At 36.2% G+C, this 27,529-nt stretch overlaps 1 protein-coding gene across 3 annotated transcripts in view; it reads left to right on the plus strand.

Moving 5' to 3' along the window:
* The window catches only part of LOC115214904 (receptor-type tyrosine-protein phosphatase T), a 186,700-nt gene that overhangs the window by 113,918 nt on the left and 45,253 nt on the right, over positions 1 to 27,529 (plus strand). For 2 of the 3 annotated variants that reach the window (XM_029783961.2, XM_036505585.1), the window contains 6 exons: positions 858 to 992; positions 6,466 to 6,603; positions 11,259 to 11,396; positions 12,850 to 12,990; positions 19,218 to 19,317; positions 24,613 to 24,728. In XM_029783961.2, the coding sequence (XP_029639821.1) occupies positions 858 to 992; positions 6,466 to 6,603; positions 11,259 to 11,396; positions 12,850 to 12,990; positions 19,218 to 19,317; positions 24,613 to 24,728 (768 nt within the window). The remainder of the gene's footprint in view (positions 1 to 857; positions 993 to 6,465; positions 6,604 to 11,258; positions 11,397 to 12,849; positions 12,991 to 19,217; positions 19,318 to 24,612; positions 24,729 to 27,529) is intronic. The other variant, XM_029783962.2, reaches the window with a different exon arrangement.

Below are 27,529 nucleotides of genomic sequence, written 5' to 3' on the forward strand. Positions count from 1 at the left end.
CAGCTCACCACCTTCAAAGGGTTACTAATAATAAGAAATAATAATAACAGTACAAAACAAAGTACTAACCTTATCCATGGCACACTTAACTGCACTTGGATTTGCTCTAAAGGCGTATGGTAAAAATGACATTACTAAACCAATAGTGAGGTTTTCATTGGCCTTCTCTACCAGCCCATCCAAAAATACTGTAGTGTCTATGTTGGCATGGCATCTATAGCTGGATACCCTTCCTAACAGCAATCACTTTACTGTGTGAACTGGGAGCTTTTTCATGCAACCAACACACGTGTGGTCACCACACAACTTGCAAGACTACAAACCTCAAGAGAAGCAGTTTTATGCTAGATGAGAGGGTTAAAGTATGAGAGAAGGAACCAAAGCAGAAGAGGTTTCTTGTAAGGGAGCTACATGACTAGTCATACTTTAGAAGAGAGAGTTGGAGTGATCAAATGGAGCTGGAAAGAGATAAAAAAAATTCATGGTGATGAGGTGTGTGGATGAACCTTCAAGGTGTGAGATAAGTAAAAGTGAGTGGGGATAGAGATCCCCCATAATGTAAGTGGGTGGAGATTGGAGGAGAGTATAAGGTTGTGAAAGATGGGGAATTAGTGAGGGGAACAAAGGTAGGTGACAACTGTAAAGATTGGGTAGGGTTGAAGGGTGCCTGTAGTGAATGGTTGGGGATGACCAATGCTATGTGATTGGGAAAGGTAGATGATTGATAGGGCAGAAAAAATAGCAGTAACAATACCAAACAAAAAAAATAACATATGCTTATACACATTGATAAATGAATGCAATTACATGTATTGCTGATTCTATTTCTGCTGAATTGTGTATTTCTATTTTTGCAGGATGTAAGAGTGGAACATATGGAGACAGCTGTCGCAACAAGTGTGGCAACTGTAAAAATAACAGTTGCAACCCAGAAACTGGTGTATGTGAACAACATTGTATAGCAGGTTTCACAGGAAATTATTGTATTACAGGTAAGTAAGAATGTGACTCACTAAAGAAATATTTACTTGTTTGCATGCATGGTATGTGTACACACAGGTGGCTGTGTGTGTTATCATCATCATTCGATGTCTGTCTTATGTGTTGGTATGGCTTAGATGGTTTGACAGGATCTAATGTGAGCTGCATTGACTCTGTCTGTTTTGGCATAGTTTCTATGGCTGGATGCCTTTCCTAACACCAACTGCTATACAGGATATACTGGTTGCTTTTTTTCATGACACCAACACTAGTGAGGTCACCATTAGTGACCCATAAGACAAAGTAGCTTACAAAATAAAGGCCCTCTACTGAGTGGGGATGTAGGTTAGGTTAGGTTAGGTTAATTTTTTGGCTCAAAAAGCAAAAAGCAAGGCCATGTAGGGGGGACATGGAGTTATGTACAGAGAGGGCGTTCATGCAAAGAGTTCAGGCCATTTCTGGTCAAGAGAGACTTTGAACCAAGTGGTCGTCGGCATCCTTACTATCTCGTCCGGCAGCTTATTCCATGGATCCGCAACCCGGACGTAGAAAGCCCCTCTCCTTCGATTGAGATGAAATCGTCGCAGATAGAGCTTTTCAGAGTGACCCCGCTGCCGACGCTCTGGAGCAGGAGTGAAGAACAGCTCTTTCGAGAGGTTACACTTTCCGCTTATGATGTAGTAGAGAGGGAAGTGGCATTATGCCAGTGTATGGGGGAAGTACTGGGTGTAGTGGATAGTGCAGAATTTGGGAAGCTGAACACAGCATGAGGGATTAGAGAAGAGTAAGCTGGGATTTTTCTGAGTGGCAGTTGCTCAAGACCAATTCACTTTGAGGAAGAAAAACCATTATAATAGCTTTATATAAACAGTCCAACATTAACTGAAAGATGACTCCACCCATGAATTTTTTTACAAGGAAAATGTTGACAGTTGCTGCTAAATTTTATGTGGCTGGCTTCATCAGATTGTAAACATTTTCAGTCTTATGAGTTACTTATATTCTTGAGTTTAATTTGTGGGTGGAAGCCTAGTGAGTGCAATGTTGGTACTGTTTAATAGCAGTGATTTTGTTTTATGAATAAAAGAAGGAGGAATTGAGAAGTATTAAAAAAACCACTTAATGTAGTATGCTTAAGCATGACTTTTGTGCATAATCCTATGTACTGTACATGCACCTTTGATGAGTTGTAGTGCACCTGAGCACTATACACTATAATTGTATTATTATTCATCATCATCATCATCATTTAGCGTCCGTTTTCCATACTAGCATGGGTTGGACGGTTCAATTGGGGTCTGTGAAGCCGGAAGGCCGCATCAGGCCCAGTCAGATCTGGCAGTGTTTCTACGGCTGGATGCCCTTCCTAACGCCAACCACTCAGTGAGTGTAGTGGGTGCTTTTTACGTGCCACCCGCACAGGTGCCAGATGGAGCTGGCAATTATTATTATTATTATTATTATTATTACTATAATAATAATAATATATATATATATATATATATGTGGCCTACCATCTGAATGTGGCCGTAGCCAGCGCCGCCCTGACTGGCTTCCGTGCCGGTGGCACGCAAAAAGCACCATCCAACCGTGGCCGTTGCCAGCTTCGTCTTGTCTCCGTTCCAGTAGCACGTAAAAAGCACCCACTACACTCAAGGAGTGGTTGGCGTTAGGAAGGGCATCCAGCTGTAGAAACACTGCCAGATCAGACTTGGCCTGGTGCAGCCTTCTGGCTTCCCAGACCCCAGTTGAACCATCCAACCCATGCTAGCCTGGAAAACGGATGCTAAACGACGATGATGATGATGATGATATACACACACACACATATGCATTCATGCACATACATGTTTGCATGTACCTTCTCAGTTTCATCTATCTTATTAACACCAGTTCTAATTTTAAAAGTTAGAATTTAATATGTTGTATAATTCTGAAATACATGATGAGTACAAAATTAGCTGTAATATTCATTTCATTTTTTATTTTTTTAAACACTACAAAAGTTCATTATTTACATTATTTCCATTTGACGGATATTTGTCCTCATTTTGTTTGTTGTTGACACAACTACAAAAGTTATTTGGGACAGCAAAGGTCTCAGGGAGAAAAACTGGCTGAAGATCACACTGTTTTATAATTATGTATGTGCTATTTGTTGTTCTGCAATGTGTGTGTGTGTCAACAAGAAGCCCAGTTGGGGGATAACAATTTCTTTACATATGACCGAGATGTTGTGTAGTGGTGGCAACAATAGTGATGCTTTTTAGATTTGACAGGTAATTGTTGTGGTAGTGGCAATAGGCTGACAGCCAAGTATTGTGTCAGTTGATGTGCCGCTCTTGAATGTTAGGTAGTAACTAGCTAACTGACTTTTGTCTATTTTTATAATAGTTGTTAGGTAAGTGAGTCATGACTACAAAGGTCAAGTTGACATATTCAGTTAGATAACTGAAACCAGGTAAAAAGAAAAAAAAAGAAAAAGTTGGGGTTGCTAACCCATAGAAAATACAATTAAAGCAAGTTAGTAACAGTGTCAAGATTTATGGTCTGAGAATCAACTCGGGGCTAAATTTCCTATTATACTACTTCCCCACAGAGTGTTGGTTGTAAAACAAATAATAGTAGGCTTAGCAGTATATCGAAAAGTTGGTGTGATGTAAGGCCAGTGTATATATTTTTTGTACGTGGAGTGAGGATCTGAAAACTGTTTGAACTCATATCATTAAATTGTGTGTATTTTTAAGTCAATTTTGCTGTGAAGTGCATTTATCATCATCATTTAACGTCCGTTTTCCATGCTAGCACGGGTTGGACGGTTCGACCGGGGTCTGGGAAGCCTGAAGGCTGCACCAGGCTCCAGTCTGATCTGGCAGTGTTTCTACAGCTGGATGCCCTTCCTAACGCCAACCACTCCGCGAGTGTAGTGGGTGCTTTTTACGTGCCACCTGCACAGGTGCCAGGGGGGGGGGGGGGTCTGGCATCGGCCACGATCGGTTGGTGCTTTTAACGTGCCACCGGCACGGAAGCCAGCCAAGGCGTTATACAAGTAAATATGTGGATCTGAATATAAGAAACGTAGAAAGTCAAGTCAGCTTTGTCATGCACTTTCTAAGAAAAACTGATATTGTTATTCTGTAGTTAAATTCCTGGCAATATGGGTATGTTGCTAGATTCCTGTGAAGGAAGTGGAAGGCCAAGTGGTTTTGGCAACATGATCATATATAATTACTGTGTGTAAAGTATTGATGGATAGGTGGTCTCAGTAGTTTGGTTGGGATAAGCAATGAAGCAAGTTGAATAGCAATGGATGTAAACTGTTTTTTTTTTTACAGATATGGAGCAAGTTGTTTTGGTGGTGTTCACCCTCCTCCTCGTTTAGCATCCGTTTTCCATGCTAGCATGGGTTGGATGGGTCAACCAGGGTCTGGGAAGCCAGGAGGCTGCACCAGGCTCCAGTCTGATCTGGCAGTATTTCTACAGCTAGATGCCTTTCCTAATGCCAAACACTCCATGAGTGTAGTGGGTGCTTTTTATGTGCCACCGGCACAGGGTTCAGAACAGGCTGGTAACGTCCACGTTAGGTTGGTGCTTTTTATGTTCTACCGGCATGGCTGCCAGTCAAGGCGGCACTGGCATTAACCACGTTCGGATGGTGTTTTTTACATGCCACCGACACAGGTATCACAACTACAATTTCCATTTGATTTTTATTTTGATGTTCCCTTCCAGACTCTAGGTCTGGAAGGGACTTTGCACCATCCATAGACTTGGTCTGTGACACTCAACAAGCTGTCCTGTAGGAATTTGCAGCTACCTTCTATGTCCGATGTTTGTAGCTCCTCCTCCCTCTCCTCAAATTCCTTGATGAGGATGTCTCTAAATCTCTGACCATGTGAAGGGTTCTTTAGCTTCCAAATCCTTCTTTTTGGGATTGGTCTGCTTCTTGGTGTCCTGGTCTCGAGCTTAAAGTCACCAATGACTAATTGCAAATACTTAGATAAGAGCTTGTGGTCACCTACATTTATTGTGGAAAATGACCTATAGCTATGCACTCTGGGTATCAACCACCTAGAAAGGTCAAAGGTATGCACTATCGCTCCTATCTCAGTTAAACTCTGTGTTTGTGATATGTGCATTCAGTAAACACAGTCATGGTTTTAATTGTTCAGAGCTATAGCTTCATTCCCTCTACTCTGAATTTCTTATTTCTTGTAAAATTGATCAGGTTGATATTTTCTAAAATTCATAACAAGAAAGTATCTTTAGCTTTGTTCTAAAGTAGTATGGGGATATAGTAATATAAGAGAAAATCTGGTTCTTTCGATCAAAGATTTCAGTGCTTTGAGAATCATATATTGAAGTAGTCAGACTACATGTGTATATGTTTGTGTGTGCGTGTGTAAAAGTTGCTTACTGAAATCAATGCCATTTATTACTTGCAGTTTCCTGATACAAATAAATTCATGCAGTTTGTCAGGCTGCCAATAAAAATAATTACACTATGGTATTGAGTACTGTTTCTTTAGTTTATTACTATTGTTAACACACACACACATGTGTATATATATTGATTTATCATCATCATCATCCTCACCAGTTTAACATCCAATTTTCCATGCTTGCATGGATCAAACAAAGTTTATTGTGCCAGATATTCTATGACCTGATGCCCTTCCTGTCATTAACTGTTACTTGTTTCCAAGAAAAGTAATATTTCCTCATAACCAGAGATGTCTTCACAAAATGTTGGAAATGGATGACATTACTTGTCTGACAGTGACACCCATTTTTCAACTATCATAGGGCTCTTTCAGTTTCCATCTCCCAAATACACTCGCTAAAGTAAAAGACACTTACTCAAAGTTCCATGCTGTGGGACTGAACCTGAAACCATGTGGTTGGAAAGGAGACTTCTTAATCACCCAGCCATGCCAGCTCTCAGCCACACCTGCACCATATATTCAGATTTATATCAAGAATAAATCACTGGATGATGTGGATTTGACCATAAATGCTTTAGACTAATCAGATGTCCCACAGAAATGCTGTGTGACTTCAAAACCAAGTTTTAGCCTTGAATACATAAATATATCACTGCTATTATGCAAAAGTGTCGTAAGTCTAAAATGTTGCTTTTTCAGAAAATGAAAAAAATAGTTTCTCCATTCCATAGCAAAGCCATTATACTATACTTTGAAAATTTTCATATCTTGGCATCTGAAGCAGCTGGAGATATAGTTTGACCAAAAGAACTGGCTATTACTCGCAAAAATAAATATTGAAAAAAAAAAGAAAGCGTATTTAGCCCAAATTTGGACATATGACAGTTTAACATAATAGCAATGATATACACCCATATGTATTGAGTACACATTTTCTTTGTCTTTGTTTATAAATAGAAGTTCAGTTACCCACCCCTTGAACATATATATCTTTGTATAATTCTTTTTTTTGATTTATTTATTATTTTTTTTATTTCAGAATGTCCAAATGGTCAATATGGCCGAAATTGTAACTTGAGATGTGGGAATTGTCGTTTAGATAATTCCTGCAACACAAGAACTGGCCACTGTAAATATGGGTGTCAACCAGGATTTATGGGTCCAACATGTAAAATAAGTATGTATTAGGAACCTATGTGTGTGCATGTGTATTGAATTTTATTTCTGTTGTAGTATTATTGCTACAGCTGCTTAGGACAGTTCATTAAATTGATCTCAGTATATGACTGGTACTTTTTTTATTTTATCAAATATACTTCTGTTCCAGTTGGCCTAGTCAAATGCAATGTATTCTTTGCTCCTTGACAAAATACATAACTCTGTATTTTAAGGAAGATTATCTGCTTTTCAGTATTAGAAATGTCTTGTGTCTAAAATGATTTGAAATTCGAGCATGCCAAAATTTGAACCATCAGCTACTAGTTTGAAACTTTCTCCACTCAACCATCTGTGATTCTTGCCAATATTATTATTTGAATGTCTAACCCCTGTTCTGTTAAAGATTAACCATTTAGATTAACTTTTGTTACATTCCAAGCTACAACATTTGATATTACTGCCCCCAATTTTCCGGGCCTTCTTTCACTTATGTCCTTCAATTATGTCTCATATGGAAAAAAATTTCTTTGCTCCCCTTGCTGTGTCTACCAGAATACAAAGGGGGTGCCCAAAAATAACTTGAAACGTTCTCTTTAGGACAAGCCCATTGTAGTTCAGGCTTCCACTGCTAGAAGCCACTTGGTGTGACCCTCAGGCATCAGTGTGCCAACCAGTGGCACCAAGTGAAGTTGTGGTGCGTCTTTGCTTTGCAGTGCTTCTCCCCAGATTGTCGATTTTTGCGATGGCTGAAATGAAGGCACAGCATGCTACTGTGAAATTCTGTTTTCTGCTAGGAAAAACTGGCTGAAACCGTTGTCATGCTTCAAACTGCCTACAAGGATGCTGCCATGAGGAAAACACTAGTTTATAAGTGGTTTTCATGCTTTAGGAATGGTCACTTGTCACTTGAAAACCAACTTCACTCAGAGTGACTGTCAACCACCCGAACAAATGAGAACATCATGAAAATTCATGAACTGATCTTTGGAGGCCTGTTCCTGAACAGTTGACAAACTTGTTGATATGACTGGTGTATTCTCCCAATGAATTTTGAGCGAGGAATTGCAAATGAACAGGATTGCAGCAAAATTTGTGCCACGCTTGCTCATGAAAGATCAAAAGCAGTCATGGACTGAATGCTTGTCATGAACTGAAAGAACAGTTGGAAGTTGATCTGAACCTTTTTCTGAAGGTCATGACTGGTGATGAAAGCTGGTGCTATGGCTATGAGCCAGAAATAAAGCAGCAATCAAGTCAGTGGAAGCATTCAATGTCACTACAACCCCAAAATGCATGTCAAGTTTGTAATGGAACTGGTTAATTCTTTAATTTCCAGAATCTACCAGTCAGGAACAAGAATGCAACCTTAAAAATATATATAACTCTTTATTTTCTTATTTACAAAAGAAGTACGTTGGTATATTGGTATCCACTTGGTTCGATATAGCAAGGCTGAACTTTAACATTTGTAAGATTCTTACAACAAATTCAGCCGCAACAGAGCAGGTCAAATCCTAAGCGTCTGGGACAGGAGAATGGCTGATCACACGTTTAACACGTCCTCTCTCTTCAATAGCCGTGTCTCAAGTCAACGACGCTAACAAGGAACGCGATAGAATTTTCTTCCCCAGTCTTTTGCGCATGTGCATGAGGGAACTTCCTTAGGCCTCTCCAGAAGGTTCCAGCCCCACACATGCACACTGAAGAATGACGTTCTGCACACGCACACTGAAGAATGACGTTGCGTGTTCGCACACTGGAAAATGATATCACTACAAGTTCAGTGTCAAGACAATGCTGATTTGTTTTATCAATGTGAAAGAAACTTTCCACACAGAATTTGTTCCTCCTGGTCAAACTGCTAACCAGATGTTTTACTTGTCAGTTCTGAAGCATTTGGGAGACATAGTGAAATGAAAATGCCCTGACCTGTGGCAAAGTGGAGAATGGTGGTTTCATCACAACACTGCATCTGTGCACACCACCTTGGGTGTGTTATATTATTTGCCAAAAGTGGCATAACCTCACTTAACCACCCTCCCTATTCACCTGATCTTGCTTGCTGTGACTTTTTTTTGTTTCCCTGAATGAAAAAAGTCCTTAAAGGAAAACGTTTTCCAGATGTGGAAGAGGTGAAGAAAAGAAATGACAGAGGTATTAAAAGGCGTCACTTCACAAGAGTCTCAGGACTGCTTCAAACAGTGGAAAACACTTCTGGATCAAGACATTGTTTCAAATGGAGAATACTAGCTTCATTTCTTTCAAGCCTACGCATGTCCTCAGAGTCACAGCCCATGTTTTACTGCCATGTAGCACGGCTGTTTGCATGCATGCGTCATACTGCCTCCTTTTCATTCTGAGCAAGAGGCCTGTTGTTACAAACAGAGGTAGGAGCTCTCTGAACTTTGCCCAAGCTATTTTTATTCTAGCAGCTACACTCTCAGTACATCCACCCCTGCAACTGACTTGGACACCTAGGTAACAGAAGCTATTAACTACTTCTAGTTTTTTCCCCTGGCATGTGATGGAATCTAAGTGTTCATTGCCTCTATGCATCTGCCATACACAAAAACTATCTCCCTAGTTAACCTTCCATTGATATTGCTGCACCTCTTATGTGTCCATAGTTTACACTGGGTACATCTTATAGAGTTTCTACCTATGCCTTTTCTACAAACCAAGCAGGGCTATCTACCTGAAGTGGTTTGTTGTTTATCTGCCTTCCTACTTACTATGACTTTAGTTTTTTGCTAGATTGACTCTAAAGCCCTTCGATTCTAGCCCTTGCTTCCACACCTGAAACTTCTCTAGTTCTGCTAGTGACTCAGCTATTAGAGCAAGGTCATCAGCATAGAGGTTCTCCCAGGAGCATCCTATCTTCAATTCTTCTGTTATTACCTGGAGGACTATGATGAAAAAGAGGGAGCTAAAGAGTGCTCCTTGGTGGATCCCTACTTCTACCCAGAATTCTTTACTATACTCGTTGCCAACCCATACCTTACTGAGAGCATCCCTGTACATGGCTTGTACAGCTCTCATTAATCACTCATCTATCTTTAGCTTCTGCATTGACCACCAGATAAGGGATTGGGGAACCCTGTCAGAGGCTTTCTCCATGTTAATGACAGCCAAGTAGAGAGGTTTATCTTTGGCTAGGAATTTCTCCTGCAGCTGTCATACCAGAAATATAGCATCAGTGGTGATTCTCCCTGGCACAAACCCAAATTGTATCTCATCTAAACTAACTCTCTCCCTAGTTAGTTGGGATATGACCCACTCTGACTTTCATCACCTGATCCAACAATTTGATACCTCTGTAATTATTCTTATCTAATGTGTCACCTTTATCTTTGTAGCAGTTGACTATGGTGCTGCTACACCAGTCATTGTGTATGACTCCTTCATGTATCACCTGGTTGACTATATGGGCAACTTCATTATAGCCTACACTGCCGGATATTCTAAGCATCTTTGCAGTGATTCCTGATGGGCTGGGATCTTTCCCTGTCTTCATACCCTTAATTGCTTTATCTACCAAGTTACTGTCAATTTAGATAGCTGGTTTCTCTGTTGGGTCAACATTTGGCAGGCTCTCTTTTTCCCATTCATTCTCTTCATTTAGCATCCTTTCATAGTGGCATCTCCAAGTCTCTCTCTTTGCAAGCATCATTAAATGCAAGTGAGCCATCGTCCATGTGGACACATTTCTTTTTTAGGACATCACACTTCTCTTTCACATAGAAGAAAGGCTGAAGACACTCGACTTTTATTCTCTAGAAAAACGCCGCCGCCGTGGTGATCTCATTCTCGCTCACAACATTATAAGCGGAAAGTGTAACCTCTCGAAAGATCTGTTCTTCACTCCTGCTCCAGAATGTCGGCAGCGGGGTCACTCTGAAAAGCTCTATCTGCGACAATTTCATCTCAATCGAAGGAGAGGGGCTTTCTCTGTCCGGGTTGCGAATCCGTGGAATAAGCTGCCGGACGAGATAGTGAAGATGCCGACGACCGCTTGCTTCAAAGACTCTCTTGACCAGAAATGACCTGAACTCTTTGCATGAACACCCTCCCTGTACATAACTCCATGTCCCCCTACATGGCCTTACTTTTTGCTTTTTGAGCCAAAAAATTAACTTAAGTTAACTTAACGTACTCTTGCAGAGAGAATCGTGATGTTATAGGAGAGAAATGTGTCCGTATCGATGATGGCTCACTTGCATTTAATGATGCTGCAAAGAGAGAGACTTGGAGACGCCACTATGAAAGGTTGCTAAATGAAGAGAATGAATGAGGGAAAAAAGTGCCTAGCAATATTTATTCCAGTTCTTTTTGTCCTGATTTCAAATCCTGTTGAGGTCAACTTCACCTTTCAACATTTCAGGGTTGATAAAATAAAGAAGAATCTAGTCCTGGGGGTCAATGGTATTGTATCTTAGCTGACTTGAAAAAGATGTCACCCAACTCTATCAATTGACACTTCCTTTTCTTTTCCATTCATTTAGCTGATGCATAAATACTTGTTATAAAATATCCAGCTTAGCTTATTTAAATTTTAAATCTTGGATATTTAGAATATCAAAATTATAGTTCTCATTCTAAGATAGTCAACTTATTAAAGTTTAAAATGATTGATATTGTCTTTTGTCTCATTTTGTTTAATGCCTTTCATTTCAGAATGTGCCAATCCTCATTATGGACATAATTGTTCATATCCATGTGGTTACTGTTTGAAAGGTACAAGTTGTCACCATGCAAATGGAAAATGTCCTAATGGCTGTGAATCTGGCTATATGGGAGAGAACTGCAGAACAGGTAGCTTACAAGTTCACTCTCTCTCTATTCCTGTTGTACAATGTATGTGCTGAAAGAAGACTGAATGTAGTTTTGTACTGAGATGGGACCACATAATTCAGCCAATGGACTCACCTCTTTCCCTCCTTCTATATTAACTTTGGTAGAGACACCTAAGTCAAATAATACATACCAAAACAGTATCCAGTAAATTCACTGCACTAAAGTTCCATTGACAGCCCAGAAGAGGCAGAGGCAAGTGTATTTCAAGGTCTAATGGCCCAAATTTTCCCCTACAAACACAGAACAGTTGTTGCCAATATATCCTCAGCACAAGAGCTGTTGGCTGATTGTCCTCCTCTATAACACTGCAGATGTAGCAGTCCAGTAAATTTAAATTAAGAGAGCTAGGAATGCATATGATATCGGGGATCACTAAATCCCATGGTTGTCATATGTCATGCCAAATATAAACTGTCTTCTCTTCAGTGTATAGCACTTGATGTCCTCATATACCGCATGCCGCACAGTGGACTCTGCTACTTTTAACTATTGCAATATGTAGCATTCTGACAGATGCCTGTGAGGAACTCACATTAAAACAAACTTCAAAATAATTGTTGGCTACTTCTTGTGCTATGTTATAGCAGTCTGGTCAGCTCGTATTTGAATAGAATTATATTCCTTAGGAATATGTCTATTCAGTAAAATGGCACCAGAAGTATTTCCTGGAAATAATCCTTTTAAATAAAGGTTCACATATTTGAAATAGTTGAAACATATTTGAAGCATATTGAAATCTGTTTGTTCAGACAAGAATTATTCTTTCATGAAGCATTTAGAATGTTTGACTGTCACCAATTGTGAAATTTGTGTTCAATTAGTCTAGAAGTATGTTCAGAGATTCTGAGTTCTACAAGTTGGAGGATTGATCACCAATTTCTGCTTTAGAGTTGTAGGTTCTTTTTGTGACACTAATTGCATATTATTCAAATAAAACTGTTGTGATCTCAGGGTCTCTAATTGTGACATTATTTGTCCCATTGTCCAGATAAGTTACTGGTCATGATACGTTTCCTATTTTACATGAAAAACAATTCTGTGCAGTTACCAAAAACAAGTTGTGGTTAATATAAGAAGGTCTCTCGTGAATTATTAAATTCACATGGTAAGGTCAAAATGCGAACAAATACATAAAATGGCAAGAGAAAATATGCACAGCCAAGTACTGTGTTCATTATAGCTAACTGTCCTCTCTACCAAAAATTTATGGCTTAGTCCTTTTTGTAAGAAAGTTACATTATTATTGTTATCCTATTAGCACTTTTAGCTTGAGGCTTTGCCCATGCTGGAGCATGATGATTTAAAAAAAAATTCTTTTTCCAATAGTATTTTCACTGATTAATTTTTATTTTGTTTCTCAATTATGTGCAATAAATGTCTTCAAATGAGTTGTTACTTGTTATTTTGTTAGTTTGCGAATACGGTTTCTATGGTCAAAACTGCAATATGACCTGTGGATGGTGTGTCAAAGGGAAAGAAGAATGTCATGTTGTTACTGGCAAATGTGTAAATGGCTGCCAAAAAGGTTATGAAGGAACTACTTGTGCTAAAGGTGAGTAAACAATTATCCTGTAATCATAGGTTTGCTTTCATATTGGCTTATTCTTGGGGATCCAGTAACTTGTGGAGAAACAGAGGTAGAGCACTCTTAGGTTTCAGTTTTATATTAGTTTCCTTAATTCATTTGTTAGATCTTGTTATTGTCTAAATTTTTAAACCTTTGAAATAAGGAAATGGGTAAGAGGATTGGGCTAGTTTGGAATGGTTTTAGGAACTTCTAGTTCTCTTGAAGAATTTTATTGCTTTCATCCTTAACCCTTTCGTTACTGTATTTATTTTGAGATGCTTTGTGTTCCTTTCGATTACTTTAAATATAATAGTGAATTTTGTAAAATAACTTAGATATCCTTCAGCTAGTGTTAGGAATATAAATTGTGACTAAGGCTTGGTGGAAGATTTTGATTCAAAACTTATGAAAACAAGACATTTGTACTCAGAGCCAGAGCCGGTTTCAGCCAGGTTGGTAATGAAAGGGTTAATATGAGCTGCATTAGAACAACATTCATGTATATTGTGTGTGTGTGTGTTCAGCAAACCAAGGCATCAAGCACCAAAACCATCACACTTTTTCATAGGTCCAGTGGCAATAGGGGAAAGAGGCAATGGGGAAAATGTAGTGAATGCTACTTTCCAACTCTTCAGCATTATCCTTGCACACAAGTTGCCATAACTTGATGGTTGAGCAGCTGTGTCTTGATGAGCCCTCATTCATTGAAGCACTCAGAGTCAGCCCCACCCCAAGTGTAAATTTCCACAAGCTATTTTATATTTTTGTATATACATGTAATTTTCAAGCTATTTAGAAATAATGTGGCTGTGTGGTAAGTGGCTTGTTTACCAACCACATGGTTCCGGGTTCAGTCCCACTGCGTGGCACCTTGGGCAAGTGTCTTCTACTATAGCCTTGGGCCGACCAAAGCCTTGTGAGTGGATTTGGTAGACAGAAACTGAAAGAAACCCGTCGTATATATATGTGTGTGTGTGTGTCTGTGTTTGTCCCCCTAGCATTGCTTGACAACCGATGCTGGTGTGTTTACGTCCCCGTTACTTCGCGGTTCGGCAAAAGTGACCGATAGAATAAGTACTGGGCTTACAAAAGAATAAGTCCCGGGTTTGAGTTGCTCGATTAAAGGCGGTGCTCCAGCATGGCCGCAGTCAAATGACTGAAACAAGTAAATGAGTTTATAATAATTGCATTTAAGTTAAGGTATTCTGATAAATACAAGGGAAATAACTTTTACAGTGTTACTTCATTTAATTTTTTTTTTGTGCCTTATTTTGTTGCTGCCTATGTGCGCACACATTTATAAATATGAATACACACACCTGCATTCTCATACATACACATGTGTACACTTACACACAAGGTTTTTAATGAAAGTTATTTTCTAATAGAACCAAATTTTAAACCAAATTAAATTAAATCAGTATTATTTTCCATCCAGAATTGATTTGAACTTCTCAATAAAACATTTGCTCTTAAAATTACCATCATCTGAGCCATAAAGTTTATAAAATGGAGATATTGGGAAGTTTGTTTCATTTATTTAAAAATATTATACTTATGTGGATCACTACAAAAAGTATTCTCTCTCTGTCTTGTGTCCTATAGAAATTTGTTTTGCTTGATCAATATCATTGTGTATAAGTAAGGGTGGAATTCTTTCTTTTTTTTTTTTGAGTAGAAATCCATGGAGCTCTGCGAGTCATTCTTCTCTGATATTTACATCATTAACAACGGTACAAATTTTCCTGGCTGGATTGTATGGGATTTTTTACAGTTTTGTGTGTGCTGGGTGGCATGTTTTGAAGCTTCAGGTATTAATGTGTGTCGGTGTCTCTGTAATTATATATATATCTGTTGTGATGTTTGTGTTAATTTTAATCACCCAAACAAAATAAAAGCAAATAATAATTTCAAATAATCACTTAGTAGGAGTTACTATGCAGATATTTACCTGGTTACTTAAAATTAACATTTATTACGGAAAACCTCACCATCATGTCTGCTTCTAAATAACATGAAAGATCTCACGCATTGATAAAAATAAAAAATAAGTTGTAAAAGATCTAATTATATATATATAATCATGTGTGTGTGTGTGTGTGTATACTAGAGCTTTGGGTTCCTAATATTTAAATTTATTTCAGTCTTTCTGATTCACAATATGTTATGTATAAAATATATATTAATAACAAGCCATTGGAAGCACAAATACTATCCAATATAATAATTTAATTTCTGATACTTTTATAGCTTTATATAGGCACTGAATATTCTACACTATCAATTGGAGAAGGAAATTGAGTGTGTCTCCTCTGTTCATTGATTTGGTTTTTGGATATGTTGATCAGCTGTTATTGTTCTGCTATTTTTTATGGCATGGTGTTTTTTTTTGTATTTTTTTTGAGGAGGGGTATATTTTTATTTTCTTTATACTTGCATATCTACTGAATTTATCTGTACATCTAATTAAGGCTCACAGTATGTTTTTTTTAAGTTTTGGTATGTTTGGTCAATTTTTTTTTTGGTATGTTATTGTATTGTTTTTGTAAATATTGAAGTTATGGCAAGGTAGGAAGAAGGAAATGGTGTGAATTTTGTTTTGGTCAAGATTAAGGAATTTTAATGACTTATTTTGTTTTGTGAGTGAATTTAACTGTAAAACCAATTACAGTCATTTATTTACTGATGAGATTTTTGCTATTGTGAGTGGTATTTCATGACTGAGTGGCTTTTGCTAACAAATTTGAAATTTTGTTTTGGTCAAGAATAAAGGTTTCTTTATGGAGTGGGGAGCTTGGTGTGGCTTATTAAGAATGTCTGTTAAACTAATTAAAATTGTTTTGGTTTTGTGTTTCTATTTTTGTGTTTGGTTGTATATTGCAGTGTGTCTTTAAATCTGTTTACTTTTCGGTTATCATTGTAGAATGATGCTGCTTGCTCACATATTTCTTTGTGAGATAAAATTGTTGATATTCTCTGCCTTATGTAACTAGGTTTATGATAATCAATAGTGGATGGTTTTAGTTTGTTATATCTAAAAGTGTTTAGTTTTGTTTAAGGGTCATTTCGTGTCAGATCACCCAGAGGGTCCCACCTCAGACTCCCCATGAAAAAAATTCATACTAGCTCCTGTACTTATATGATGGAAAAATATAAAGTATTAGGTCAATATCTATGATAGTTTTGAAATCATAGGCTTTTATAATATTGATTAGTTTTACATATTTTTCTGAACGAGTCTCTCGGATCAACTTGAGTCAGCCATTTTCCCTCTAATATGGCAGACACAACTTTAAAATCATGTGTTTGGGCTAACTTTTTCTGTAGAGTTCAAATATCAACTCATATGTATCTTTGCAGTATGTTTAATTCTTGGCAATTTTCAGAGGCCAGTGAATGGAAAAATATACAAGATACACATGATTTGATAAGATATTTGAACTCTACAGAAAATGTTAGCCCCAAACACATGATTTTAAAGTTGTGTCTGCCATATTAGAGGAAAAATGGCTGTCTCAAGTTGATCCGAGAGACTCATTTGGAAAAAATATGTAAAACTAATCAATATTATAAAAGCCTATGATTTCAGAACTATCGAAGATATTGACCTGGTACTTGATATTTTTCCATCATATAAGTACAGGAGCTAGTATGAATTTTTTCAGGGGGAATCTGAAGGGGTGACCGGGGACCCTCTGAGTGATTTGATATGGAATAACCCTTAATGGTAGTGTTTCCTGGTATCCAAGTTCAAAAATTATGCCAAGGTACATAGGTAACTGTGGATAGTTTGAGTGGTACACTTACATTTAAGTCCTTCAGAGGTTTTTATTAAATGGTTTCTGAATTTATTGGGTTCATATCCATCCATATTTTGGGAGATGGTGAGTGTCATATTTCTTTTACAAGCTAATGCTGAATCTTGTAAATATTTTGCATTTTCATTCCAAGTTGAATTGCCCTGCTAGCTCACATGTACAGCACTGCTTGGAGATATCAAGATTTGATCTGAGTTGTTGTGGAGTACGCAGAATTCTCTCGTACTTCTTTATCCATATTTTACCCTCATTATACTTTACAGTTTTCTTTTGCATGCTACAATTGATTCGTCTTATATCCAACTAGCAGTATCACCCGGCGTTGCTCGGATTTGTAAGGGAAATAACTATATAAGCATTTTAGAGAGTTACTTCCCTTATATAACCCGAGCAAAAATCATTAAAAATGCAGAAAAATTATGGTAATTTCTTTTTTAAATCATAGACTCACGCTAATACCCAGAAGGGCTCGATATGAATGACGACTATAAGATACCCACTTTTGGTTAAACTGCACCGCAAAATGTGGGAGTAGTTAGGAATCTAAATTGGAGGAGACAGAGTCTCACACACACAACTTCAATTTTATATATAAAGATTTATCTTTCAGGCCATCTGAAGCATGTTGTTCACACATTAAACATCTAGTGGAGCATGTTTGCTTCATTTCTCTTTCATCTTCCCACATCCACTGCTCTGTCTCACTTCCATCCAGCATCATACTTTGAATACAAGCAACGTACAGTCTATTGTTAATTAAAAGAAATATCCCTTGTTGCCAGCGGAGATAACTCCCTTAAATTTTCTCTGTTGTATCATCAAAGTATCCTCCTCAATTGCTGAATAGATTTCCCTGTTAACTATTTATATAGAAGCTTCCAAGTTTTGAAAGGAATTTATTTTACTACTGTTCTGATTGTTAAAGATTTCTGCACATCTATCACATACAGAAATCTTTATTAATTTTCAGCCTTGCTTGTGATCTCAGTATATCATGGACAGAAATGAGGTTCCCACCAACTCATTTTTTGCATATCGAGCATAGTCATTTCCCCGATGAAAGTAAAATGTTATTTGAAACTTTGGTCTTAACTTCTCTCTTAAAGCCTCCCTTACTACCAGCTGTTGCAACCTTCACACCTTCAGCCGTAACTGGTATTTCATCTACTGGGTTCTCCTTCCAACTTTTACAACTTGTTGATGCTGTGTAATATCTTTCTCCCTTAGATTTAAATCTTGTTGAATCTTACCACCCATTTTGTATTGAACGTTCTCTCTGTCAGACTGTTTATATACCATCTAATATTCAGTAGAATTAATCTAGTGGTATGATGTTGTAGGCTTGGTAGTTAAACTATGAGGATAATCAAATAATGCCCAATATAGCATTTAAAAAATTTTATTTTATCTAGTTTCAGCTCACGAGCTGTGGCCATGCTGGGGCACCGCCATTTTGAATTAATTAATGGATTAATTAATGGATTAATTTAACAAACGCTATTCATATTTGATGTATATATATATATATATATATATATATATATATATATATATATTATATATATATATATACGTGTGTGTGTGTGTGTGTATATATATGTAATTCTGAAATGGATATATATATATATATATTCATTCATTATATGAAAACATGACTGTTCCATATCTTTCATAAACTCTCCAAACTTTCAGAGATAGGGTCAATGGGATGGAAGTAGAGCAGCTAATGTTAAACTGGAACTCTCCATCAAGTGAGTTGTTGCTGGGCAATTTGACACTTCTCACAGTATCATCATCTTTAATGAGATAATATTACCAAGGTCTCACAGCTGTTTTGGTAATGTTATCCTGTACAGATATTATCACAGTCAACCTTGGTAATATGTTCAAGCAGTTAATTCATGTATAAATAACTAGCAGTATCGTCCGGCGTTGCTCGGGTTTGTAAGGGAAATAACTATATAAGCATTTTTAGAGATGTAAAGTATAATAGCCATCTCAATATGGCTAACCACAAGGGGGGAGGTGTTACTGTAGCTTTTTACGTTCTGAGATTTAATAATAAATTTTTAGAGAGTTACTTCCCTTATATATGCCAAAAATGCATTAAAAATGGTAAAAATTGATGGTAAATTTTTTTTTAAAATCATAGACTCATCGTAGACGTGCGCTAATACTCAGAAGGGCTTGATATGAATCACGACTATAAGATACCCGGTTTTGGTTAAACTGCACCGCAAAATGTGGGAGTAGTTAGGAATCTAAATCGTAGGAGACAGACAGCACACGACCTCACTTTTATATATAAAGATATCATATTCAGACAATTTTGTTATAATTTCTTCCTGGTCATCTTTCCATTATCTTGTTTCTGACCATTTTATTTCTTTCCAGCTGTGGTACCCTCTAAAAAGATGTCAACAACGGGTGCTGTTGTAGCAGCCCTTATTGCTTCTATAGTCGTTGTTTTAGTCACCTTTCTTGTTTTCCACAGGTAAGTAGTCTTCAATATCAAGAAATAAGTGTTTCATCATGCTTGTTTTATTATGTTTAATATTTTAAATTTATATTTATATATCTCTAAAAATGTACTTTGGCTCCCGAGTTAGTCTGAAGCATATGAAGAATGATTTAATTTTCAGCAGAAAGGAAGGAAAAAGTACAATGAAGTATTGTGTAATTTACATTTTAATGTCTAATTTGCGTTTAAATATCTGATTTAATTTGGAAAATATATGGTTGCTGACATGGCTCTGTGGTTAAGAAGATTGAAACAACCTTCAGGAGATTTTCAATGGTGATATTATGTTGTAGCAAAAACATTTGCACAGTATTCACTCTGTAGCTCATTTAATCATATTGCATCATGGGTTTCCTGTTTATTTACATTCAAGATGCCCCCACTAAAATGACTGAAGGCCATTCTAGATAGGGGCCTTTTTTAACCTTCATGGTATGACCTCTTACGTTGTTTAAACCTTTGTGGATTTAATGCAAACCTGTGGTTGAAAGTTTTACCTTCTTGAAATTTCTGACAATGACAAAGGCTTTGACTTACCACTCATTTGTACTGAGAGGCAATTAGCTTACCTGCAAGTGTCTTTCAGGCACTTCTCATATATTTTGGATAATCTATTATAAAATTGTAGCTAGTGGTTCATTAATTCATTATTCATTGCATTGAATGATGCTGTCTAGTTGCCTCATATTTAATCTGAGACCATTGACATTTTTTTCAAAGAGATGATTTATATTGGTTGTGTTCTCATTTTGGTTGATATAAGTTCTTCCCATCTGTGAGTGGTTGATAACTGCAACACAATACAGTGGAATATTACATGTCCATAATTAGTGCTAGGTTTTTTTAGTAGTTGAAATATTTTATATCCTTCTCTCCATTTCTACCATTACTTGTGAAAGCTGACCCAAGATATGTGTGTGTGTGTGTGTGTGTGTGTGTGTGTGTGTGTGTGTGTGTGTGTGTGTGTGTGTGTACATGCACACGCATGTATGCTCATCTGTCTATAGACACAAACACACTCACTCTCGTACATAAATGTTGTTTGGAAAGATTTTATTTTTCTTAGGCTAAATGTCGTAGCTCTAGTATACACACACAGGCATGTGTATATTATATTCACACTTGAAAGGTTAGCGCCAACCATTATGGTGAAGGAAATGACAAATAAAAGAGGTGAGTTTGCTTCTGCATATGCCTTGTCCACCCAGTTTTGCTCAACCTCTGCATATTTTGGTTAATTTATGTGCCTGTGCTAGAAGAATTAGTGAGATATTGGTTTTCTGTTAATATACATCTACATATTTAATATTAATGTATATATGTGTGTGTCATCATCATCATCGTTTCTGGAGATGTATTTCTCCATTTTCTTATCTTGTATATATATATATATATATATATATATATATATATATATATATGTGTGTGTGGAGGCACAGTGGCCCAGTGGTTAGGGCAGTGGACTTGCGGCTGGAGGATCGTGGTTTCGATTCCCAGACTGGGCGTTGTGTGTGTTTATTGAGCGAAAACACCTAAGGCTCCACGAGGCTCTGGCAGGGGGTGGTGGCAACCACTGTTGTACTCTTTCGCCCCAACTTTCTCTCACTCTTTCTTCCTGTTTCTTGAGTAACTCTGCGATGGACTGGTGTCCCGTCCAGCTGGGGGCAACACATACACCATAGAAACTGGGAAACCGGGCCCATGCGCCTGGCTAGGCTTGTAAAGGGCACATAAATAAATAAGAATATATATATATGGATAAATTAAGAAATGGAGTCAAACGCAAATGTTATTCAGAATAACACCTGCATTTGACTCCATTTCTTAATTTATCCATGTTATACAAAAATATTTCACTTAACCCTGGAATTTCTACCTTTATAAGTAGGCTGTAATATTCATGGCACTTATGTAAATTTTTGCTACCCTGGTAACTATTTATTTTTTCCTTCTTATTTGTACACATTGAAAAAATACACACACACACACACATGTATATATATATATATATATATATATATATATATATATATATTAATAATAGAAGGGTAAAATTTATCAATCAAATTAATTAATTAATGAATTAATTAATAATTTTACCAAGTACGTTAAAACAACCTTTATAGGTAAAATTGTTCACATAATTATAATTAGGGTTCAGCTAATTGCTTCACCACATACCAAATTTAGAAATAGGAGTTAAAATTCCTTTTCTGGTACTATAAGAATCTTTTAGTAGCAGAAAAGGAATTTTAACTCGGTATGTGGTGAAGCAATTAGCTGAACCCTAATTATATATATATGTGTGTATATATATATATATATATATATATATATATATATATATAAAAGAAATATAGTTTATATTTGTTTTATATTTTATTCCCCTTTTGAAAAATAAAATTTTTGACAAAATATATCTAATCAGAAATGTAAATCTGCTAACTTTTGAAGTGTCCTATGTCACCTGATGATGCTCTTTTGCACTGTGTGTCGCATCTAGTGCCATTACATCATCCCATGCCCCTAAGGAGCAGTCCAGAATAAAATCAAAACGATTGTTGTGCTTAATAAATTCTTGTTGTTACATTCTTTCTTCTGTATTAATCATTTAATACACACACACACATATGCCTACATACATACATATGTATATCTATCTGTCTTGTCTAAAACAATGTGAGTGTGTGTATATAAGTGTGGGGGTTGCATGTGTATCTGATGTGAATGTGCATATTCTGTACTGCATGGAGAGTAATGTTTGTTGACAATTCCCATCAATTAATTGACCAATAGCTCAACTTTTGAAGATGACTGGAATGAAAAGGCCTTTATTTGAAAAACGGGTAATGGTTAGTGACAGGTAGGCCATCCTCCTGTAAAATAATACCTTACTAATAAGTATTACATGTAACCCTTACTAGCATGGAAAGTGGATATAAAAAATAGAACTAAGACAGTGTGGTTAAGAAGTTTGCTTTCTTAAATAAATAAATAATGAAATTATTGTATACAGTGCTCAGGTGCACCACAACTTGTCAGAAAGTGCATATAAAGTACATGCAGTAATGTAGAAATGTCTGGAAAGCGAACAATGTATGAGTCAGATACATGCCTGTGTGTGTATGGAGGGGAGAAAATCAGGTGTAGTGTTGGTGAATCTCAGGAAGCATGGAAGTTTTGAAGGATGCAGTGCTCCGACAACTAACAACTGATGCCGGCAGTTTGTTCCATGCTTCAGCAACTCTCAGCGTGAAAAAATGTTTCCTGAAGTCATGGGAGCTGTAATTCCAGGTTCAGTCTCATTGTGTAGTCCCTTGGCCAAGAGTCTTCTGTAGCCTAGGCTGGCCAAATCCTTGTGGCATATTGATTTAGTAGACAGATACTGATGGAATCTCCTATGTATGTGTTTGCTTGTTATGTTGAGCATCACCATCATACATGCTGTGCCCCTCATTTCTGATTTTCTGTGAAATTATGTCCAGTTGTGGAAAAACATTACCTTACTTGCTAACTGGCAACAGAAGACATCTGGCTGTAGAAAATCTATTTTCCTCAGTGAGTGCCATCTGATCTGTGCTGGCATGGAAAAGTGGATGTGAAAATGAAACATTAGCGTAACTATGATGTTCTGGTGATCTGCTGAGCTAGCTTCCTTTATCTTCATTGATTTGTAATTATACAAATGTATTGTACAATGCATAGCATGCATGTTAGTACAGACAAAATAATTTATTATAGACCTAAATTATTATTACATGATGAAGGCTGCAAGATGGCCGTAATCCTAAGGACGTCAAGTGGTTAAATAAATATATTCACCTCTCATACCACCTGACTTTTTATGTCTTATATACTCCTCATTATAATAAGTGAGTGAATGAATGGAATGAATGAATTATATATATATATATATATATGTAAGAAAAAATACAAACTGGGACAAGAACGCAAAACATTTAGAAGAAGATACAAAAAACACGGACGGGACATTCGAAGCCTTCAATCTTCAGTCAAGAACCGGATCATCTTCGCAATTTCGGCTGATTAATCTTGAGATTGCTCCGATCGGGCCAGCCCCAAAGGAAAATCTAAGCCAAGCGCATTAGATTCCTTGGAAGAAAGCCTCGAATGTATACAAAACAAGGATGGAAAACAGGACGATGTTACACGAATAAAAATACAAAAATACGTAAAAACAATAATGATAACACGAATAAGAATACAAAAATACGTAAAAACAATAATGATAATAATAATAACAACAAAAACAGGACGTCACAGACAAGCGTCTTTTCGACAGGACGAGTAAATTTTTGAGCTGGCGTTAGAAAAATGCCTTAAGGCAAGAGAGAGAAAAAAAATGTGTCTTGCCGCAACGGCTGCTGACCCCGAAAAGGCTAGCAATCGGTCATATATATATATACGTTTATATATTTGTTGTGCAATATTTTTTATGTGAAGTCGTGTGTTGAAACAGATATTGTTATATTCCGGAATGGTCATTTTGCCAGTTTAGCTGAAATAAGATTAAGATTAATGTAAAAAATAAATAACACTGGAGCAAAATAACACCAAATATATATATATATATATATATATATATATATATATATATATATATATATATATATATATAAGACTAAAGATATATATATATGTTTGTGTGTGTCTCTGTTTCCATTTCAGATTAAGTATATGTATGAAATGAATGAGTGAGTGATTTGGTATTTATTTTAAATTGAAGGGAAAAGAAAATAGAAATTCTTATGCTGTCAAATGACTCTCAAAAACCATTAAATATAAATGATTAGAAACAATAAGAAAAATTATGAATATGTATATTATGTTTATTTATTTTTAAAAAATCATTCTTCAGGTATGATGTCATCACATCTGAGGTGAATATATCTACATGTAATATGAGTATCATGGAAATAATTAAATTTATGTACTTATATTCTTTATTTTCTTTCAAATAGAGCTGTTCCTGATATTTTGTGTATTGAAACTCTTGTTAATGTGTCATATAGTCTGTATAATAATTATATCACATTACCTACTTAATTAGATTTATTCTTTTATTTCATTTTCCAATTAGCTTTCTGTAATTAGTTCTATATTTTTAAAACTTAAAATTGAAAAAGAATATATGAAAAAAAAAATGAAATACAGTTTATATTTGTTTTATATTTTGTTCTCCTTTTGAAAGAAAAAAAAAATTTGCCAAAATATATCTCATCGGGAATTACTATTTGTCTGCTTAAGATATCGCAGGAATCAGAAGGTGAAGCACAGCAGCTTCCGAGCGGGACCTGATGTTGTACCAGACATACCTGAAGGTAGCAAAGAAACAGACCCTTTCCTCATTGGAAGCCCGCATGGTAAGACCATACATGCCAACCCTCTGTCTACAACAGTGTTTAATAGCTATCAATGAAATAGTAGTTCAGTATTCAATACATCACATAAGTAAATATTCTTGTATTAAGTATTTTTAAAAACAATGTAAACACTGTATTTTGTTGTGTAGGTGTGTATATTTGTATGTGTTTATACACATATACACCCTTACACATGTACACACACATACACAAATGTATGCATATATAATTACAATTGTAAATGCACATACAGATATCCATGTGTGTGAGATGTATGTGTGTATATGTAATGTATGTATGTAATGTATATATACAATGTGTGTGTATATATATATATATATAATATATATATATATATATATATATGTATGTATGTATGTATGTATGTATACACATACACACACATGTATGTATGTTAAATGTTTATATCATATGTATAATCTATCACATCATCCCATAAGTAATGCCCAAATATTGGACAAGAAAAAAAAAAGAACTCTATATTTCATATTTCTATTTGGATACCTTCTTTAATGTAATCACCATCATTATCAAAGACTTTCTTCCACTGATTTATAAGCTTCTTGATACCATTTGTGTAATATTCTTATGGTCTTGTGGAAAAGATGTAGTTTCTAATTTTCATATGGTGGAAAAAAGATGTAGTTTCCACATCTTCATATATTAAGAACTTGTCCACCAAAACGATTCTGTAAACTAGGTTATAATCAGATGGAGCAAGATCCGATGAATAAAGCGGTGGTCGTGGAATTTTACCCCAGCCAAGGTTTCAGTCTTTTCAGACATCATCTTTGATGTATGGGACCATGCATTATCATGATGGAATACCTCTCCTTTGTGATTCACTAAAACAGGCCTGTTTTCCTTCAAAGTAGTGTTTAAACATTCTAACTGCTAGCAACAAATGTCTGCTGTAATCATTCCATTTACTGATAGCAACTGAGAGTGGATCACACCAACAATCCTACATTTTTCTTGGTTGGAGGTCTCTCTTTGGTTCAGCCAGTTCTCCTTCATGTAGCCATTTAGTAAAATTGTTGTTATCAAGCTGAGACTTGGAGCATAAATTAACATGGACCTTTGAGGGAAAGTTTTAATTTAGATCACTTTAAAACAGTATTCTTTTACTCTTTCACTTGTTTCAGTCATTTGACTGCGGCAATGCTGGAGCACCGCTTTTAGTCGAGCAAATCGACCCCGAGACTTATTCTTTGTAATCCCAGTACTTATTCTATCGGTCTCTTTTGCCAAACCGCTAAGTGACGGGGACGTAAACACACCCGCATCGGTTGTCAAGCAATGCTAGGGGGACAAACACAGACACACAAACACATACACACATACATATATATATATACATATATACGACAGGCTTCTTTCAGTTTCCATCTACCAAATCCACTCACAAGGCATTGGTCGGCCCGGGGCTATAGCAGAAGACACTTGCCCAAGGTGCCACGCAGTGGGACTGAATTCGGAACCATGTGGTTGGTTAGCAAGCTACTTACCACACAGCCACTCCTGCGCCTGTTTATATTATGTTTACATTATAAAACCAAGGTCAGTTTTAGATGGGTTGATATCAAAAGTCACTTATTTGTCCAAAGATGGTGGTATGAATTCAAGAGAGTGTGGAGAATTATAGAAATCTATATGTGCAGTGCTAATGTTTTCTCTCAAATTATGGGGAACTCATTTGGAAAGGTACCTAAGCACCTTTCCAAGTTGTTGCAGACGTAGTAAACTGTTGAATGGTTTGAATTCAGCTTTTGGGCCAATACTTCAATTTTAACAGCATTGTTCGATAAAGTTTTGATAAAAACATATCTTTATTAAACTGAAGAGACAGTCTGTTTATAAAGCAGCTTTTAAGCTGAAATTACTCTCCCTAAAAGCTTCAAATCGTCTTTCACTAGTTCTTTCATTTAAGAACTCTTTCCTATCAATGCCATGAATATTTTGGATGACTTCTGCCCAATTATGGTTTTCGTTTTTACTCATATGCCATTAAATGCTTTAAATACGCTGTGGACATGTCTATCTTTAGTAGAGTTAAAGCAGTAACAAAATTGGCTGATACATACTGTAACAACATAAATTACTATATGACTAATTTGTACTGCTGCTATTCAGGTATTTGAAAATAAACAAAACTAACCACCATACAGATTCATTACATATGATGTGACCTTATACATACATACATAATAAATAATATATATATACATATATATATATATATATATATATATATATATATATAATGCATGTGTGTGCCTAGCTGTGTGTGTGTGTGTATCTGTCTGTCTATCTGTATGTATATATATATATATATATATATATATATATATATATATATATAAAACATATATCATATAAAGTATAATTTTTATGCATAATAAATAATATAAATCTGTATATATGTATATATATATATATATATATAGTTAATCCAAACAAGAAAGCACAAAAAAAACACAACAACGCGAGGACGTGGAACAAATATAGTATTATTGGATGCTAAGGAAAGAAGGAGGGTTTAATGTTTCGAGCAGAGCTCTTCGTCTGAAACATAGGAGAAGGAAAGATCCAGAGAAGGGAAGACAGAGGAAAAAAAAAATCGCCAATGGTAAACACGCGGTCACATTTTGAATTATTTGTGTATATATATGTGTATATATATATATATATACTTTATTTAAAGCAGCAGAAAATTCAACAAAATCTGTTACTCTGAGTTTCTCGTTGCCGTTCATCAGACAGTTTTTGCTAGAATCTAG

The sequence above is a fragment of the Octopus sinensis genome, linkage group LG8 (assembly GCF_006345805.1).
Source record: "Octopus sinensis linkage group LG8, ASM634580v1, whole genome shotgun sequence".
Taxonomy (NCBI): Eukaryota; Metazoa; Mollusca; class Cephalopoda; order Octopoda; family Octopodidae; genus Octopus; species Octopus sinensis.